Source organism: Octopus bimaculoides, chromosome 1 (assembly GCF_001194135.2).
Source record: "Octopus bimaculoides isolate UCB-OBI-ISO-001 chromosome 1, ASM119413v2, whole genome shotgun sequence".
NCBI lineage: Eukaryota > Metazoa > Mollusca > Cephalopoda > Octopoda > Octopodidae > Octopus > Octopus bimaculoides.
The window spans coordinates 169035609-169040608 of NC_068981.1; the positions used below are offsets into that span (position 1 = coordinate 169035609).

Genomic DNA, 5000 nt, shown 5'->3' on the forward strand with positions numbered 1-5000 from the left:
AGAGAGAGAGAGAGAGAGAGAGAGAGAGAGAGAGAGAGAGAGAGAAAGAGAGAGAGAAAGAGAAAGAGAGAAGGACGGAGAGAGAGAGATAAGGAGAGAGGGAGGAAAAAATCCCCGCGGAAATAACGATAAGACTACGAGAACGAAAGTATTGATTAATTTCTATAGCCCATTTCCAATTTACAGATGTAAAATGTCTGACACCATGTTTTATCTTTGTCAACATCCGTTTGGCATCAGCCTCGGTATTAGGCTGTTTGCAATTTCAGTCGTAACGGCATTCAGGCTAATTCAGCTTGTGTTACACGTAGCCGTAAACATGGAAGCGAATCTAAAATAAATCATTTATTCGTAACGTTAGCTCAGCTATTTTACTAGACTCGATCTATCTGTTTCTTCAAGAGAAGTTTACCACACAGTTTGCTGAATAAATCAACGTGGAACTTCACACTCACAACGCCGAACAAGTCTGCCAACAGTTAATAAATAATTATAGCCAGCAACAAACACAAAAAGAAACGATTATTGTATTTCGTACATGATTTCTGACTTATGCACAGTTTAGAGCAGGGGCCTAATGAAATACATTGTACCAGCTTGACTGGGATATATTTTATCGATGACAGACGGATGGGAGGCAAAGATAAAATTTGAACTAAGGCAGTGTAAAAAACTAAGTACATATTGTAAGTCTTTCGGCGCTCCTGTTGTTTCTGTTATCCACTAACCCTTTGTAATAATTACTAGTGACATCGTGGAAATTCCACAGAACGGAGAAGATTAAGAGAAGTTATCTCAGAAAGAAACAATGATTTGCATTTATATCTTTATTTTGCTAAGTTAATTCACTTTCAGTCACAGTAGTATATTATAATCATTTTAAAAATTCCTTCTGATAAGCACTTTATACTTCTTCAACAAACTTTTTAACCATCTAATTCCCCTCTTCATGTGTTTAACATTTTTCTTTCTCTTCACCCCTCACTTCAACTAACCACGTGAATGGCGGCATAATGCATCGGTTGGCTATCTACCTCTTCCTTCCTTCCTTCCTTCCTTCCTTCCTTCCTTCCTTCCTTCCTTCCTTTTTTCTTTCTCTCTCTCTGTCTCTCTCTCTGTCTCGCTCTCTGTCTCTCTCTTTCTCTCTCTCTGTCTCTCTCTTTCTCTGTCTCTTAATGTAACTTCCTCCATTGTCCATCTCATCTAATCTCATCTCTCATCTCTCTCTCTGTCTCTCTCTCTCTCTCTTTAACCTCACCACCAGAACATTAACCTCTGCTAAACATTGTATCCTAAACATATCGCTTTCTCTTTACCTTTCCCTCCCCACCTTACAGCACGTTGTTAACACTTCTCCTTCCCTCTTTTGTTTCACCATCTTTTTCTCTCACCTATCGCCTCTGCCTTCAACTAACCACGTGACGCATTTGGCCTTGCTATGCATATTTCTCCTATTATTTCTCACGTCTTTCTTCTCTACTCACACTCCACTCCTCTCTCACTTTTGCTCTACCTCTCACTCACTCCACGCCCCTTAGTAACTAAAGCATAACGGGTGAATGAACAAGTAAATTATTATATAGATTTCTATGAAAGGGACACGGTCATACATTCTTGGGGAAAGGCAATAGAGTGGTCATTCTCAAGACCGCCAATAAGAAAACAACTCAGGTTATAGGTGAGCAATTTAAGCAAGAGTCCTGTTCTGAAGATGTTGATAAGCTTTTCTGAAGTCATTAGCAAAAACATTGCTTAACCGGAGTTCTCAAGGGTGAAAGACTAATGGTGCGTGGCGTATAGAAACAGTTCTCAAAAGCGAAAAACTCATGGAGTGTGGCATATAACAGCAAGAGACCATACTAATGGTTAAGGAAACGAATTAAAAGATTCAAGTGGGTAGTTTATTACTGTGTTGGCACTCCGTCGCTTACGACGTCGAGGGTTCGAGTTGATCTGATCAATGGAACAGCCTGCTCATGAAATTAACGTGCAAGTGGCTGAGCAGTCCATAGACACGTGAACCCTTAATGTAGTTCTCGGGGATATTCAGCGTGACACAGTGTGACAAGGCTGACCCTTTGAATTACAGGCACAACAGAAACAGGAAGTAGGAGTGAGAGAAAGTTGTGGTGAAAGAGTACAGCATGGTTCGCCACCAACCCCTGCCGGAGCCTTGTGGAGCTTTAGGTGCTTTCGCTCAATCAACACTCACAACGCCCGGTCTGGGAATCGAAACCGCGATCCTATGACCGCGAGTCCGCTGCCCTAACCACTGGGCCATGGTGCCTCCGCAATTTACTACTATTGCAGAATTAAATTTCTTAGCAGCTCATGGATTTAGCCACTATATTGTTTCTTCTCTGAAGGATAAGTCTCTGTATCGTTAGACGTTTCACTCCGCGCAACAAATCGACTCGCTGGAATTCACTATTATCTAGGACATTTAATAGGTTAACATTATCGACGTAGCTCCTTCAGATTCCAGATCATTCCTTATCTGAGAAGTGACTGTTAGTTTGTATATTGTTGTGTAAGGATGACAAGTGATGGCAGAGCCAGCAGAGGTGTAACTTAGAATTTATCGGTTTGGAGACTATACACAGACTATCTAGGAGAATATATGGAGGCTATATAGTAAAAATCACTTAGTTTAATGAGTTATTCGTATCTTCTATCTCATCACCCGTTAGAATATTCACATATCAATGAACAGATCGCCATAGCTCGAATGATAGTAATAATGGCCACAATTACCGAACAATGCATCGAATAAATTATTTTCTAATAAAAATATATTCTCAAAGACACCTCCGAGTGTTCAATGTCTGCAGATAAGTTTAAAGATGTTCATACTTTTCAAATATTGCTCTTTAAACAGATAGTCAAAATATTTATCCCTTTGTTAGTCTACTAGTGATAAACTAGTATTTGTCACGTTTGATTTCTTTCTCATAATAGAACATTCAGATTATTTTCATTTCATTCACTTTCTTTTATAGATACTTCACTCGGAATCACTGTTGCTTTAAGCTACCGAGTAAGATAAATGGATTTCATTTGAAAAGTACATTCAGCTTAATAGTACGCACTACTACAAACTTCGGGTAGCAAATTTTACAACGTTTCAGAAAATTCCATAACGCCTACAATAATATTTATCTGAATTCGTTGCAGCATGCAAAATATGTATTATTCAATAAATAAAGAGTAAAAATTCCATAAATTAACATCAATAATGATGATGATGATAATGATGATGATGATGATAATAATAATAATAATAATAATAATAATAATAATAATAATAATAATAATAATAATAATAATAATAATAAGGCTTTCAATGATATGAACAATCATAATCGCTGTTTTCTTTATTTGCCACGCAAGAAACAGGTATATAAAATTTAATACACAAAGAATTAACATTTTTCAATTCTATATAGCTAGATATGCACATATGCATGTGCCTATGTATGTGCTTTTGTATGTGCAGATTTATGTGCCTATGTATGTGCACATCATTTTACATTTGATGTAATGTTTACATTGCTTAATTAAATGGAGTCGCATGAAACGATCGTACTGCATTAACATTGGATATCCTTGTTCCTTATTTTGATATATATATATATATATATATATATATATATATATATATATATGTGTGTGTGTGTGTGTGTGTGTGTGTATACATACATACATACATAACGTTGTGTGTATATATTTAACTGGGTCTCAGAATTTTGCGTTACGGCTTATTGAACCGGTTGTGAAAATTTGTTAATGTTCACGTTTATATAGAGAAAAATGAATAATTCACTTAGAGTTAAAATGATAGTATATACAGTTTTGAAGAGTAAGATCCAGAGATCATGGTTAAAGTTTCGTGAAGTGGGGGTGAATGGGGAAACATTGACAGTGAAGGAAGGATATGGATGCTCAGCGAAGCTGTAGAATTGAGATTATATAGATAAGCTAGAGGAAAATTACTACGAAAATGGCAATAATATTTTTTTTTTGTAGTCTATATTTATATGTGCTTACTTTTGCGTGTAGGTATTTTAAATCTTATCTGTATAAATGTGTGTATCTGTCGATGTTTCTATGTGCTTATTTATTTTTGTATGGTTGTGTGCTTTGGAACATACGTGGGCGTGTTTGTTTATATGTTGTCTGCGATATATTATTTATTTGTGTGGATTATTCTGAAAAAAAAAAAACAAAAAAAACTTGAAGCGTAATACATGACGAATTAAATGAATAGTCATATACGATTTAAGCTTAAAATTTCTCTTCATATATGTTTTATGTTGTTTATAATTTAATTAAATATCTACCCATATATTTAGTAATATTTTGTCTGCGAATTATTAGATACATACATGTAGTGTATGTATTTTGTGTTTGTATGACTATATGTATGTTATTATGCTATGAAGGAAATGTTTGTATGGCTATATGTGTGTTTATATGTATATTAAGATATTTAATTGTGTGCCTTTTTACAAAACATGATAATGTATTAACTTAGTTATTGAATGTTTAAAATTTTTAAGTATTGCAAGATATATAACTTATGATATATTTTATGTATTTCTATTTTTACATTCCTATTTATCACTTAGTGGTTGATATATATAACTGTATTATGAAATGCTAAATATACACGTAGTAAAATAAAATGATCTATAATATATTAATTTTAGTATCTTCTCTAGAATTTATGCTCAGGAAAAATGAATGAAAGATTATACAAACATGGTGGACAAATGAAGTACTTCTGTATGTTTGTCTTAAGCTGAGTGTCATATTACAGCAGACTTGCATGACATATCTGCTTTACGTATGATACACAGATTACTATTTTAAACTAATACTGCTTCTGGTACACACAACGTGTTTTTATCTAGGGCTGCTAGGTAATTTCAGTACCAGCGATTTTCAATAATCCCTATCATATGTGTCAGTGTCTTCGGATTTTGTCTTAACATGAGATT

At 34.8% G+C, this 5000-nt stretch overlaps 1 protein-coding gene across 1 annotated transcript in view; it reads right to left on the bottom strand.

Moving 5' to 3' along the window:
- Nucleotides 1-5000, bottom strand: part of LOC106870663 (neuronal acetylcholine receptor subunit alpha-3) — a 271917-nt gene that overhangs the window by 28575 nt on the left and 238342 nt on the right. Inside the window, exon 6 of the mRNA XM_052971699.1 lies at nucleotides 3849-3951. Within this exon, the coding sequence (XP_052827659.1) occupies nucleotides 3849-3951 (103 nt within the window). The remainder of the gene's footprint in view (nucleotides 1-3848; nucleotides 3952-5000) is intronic.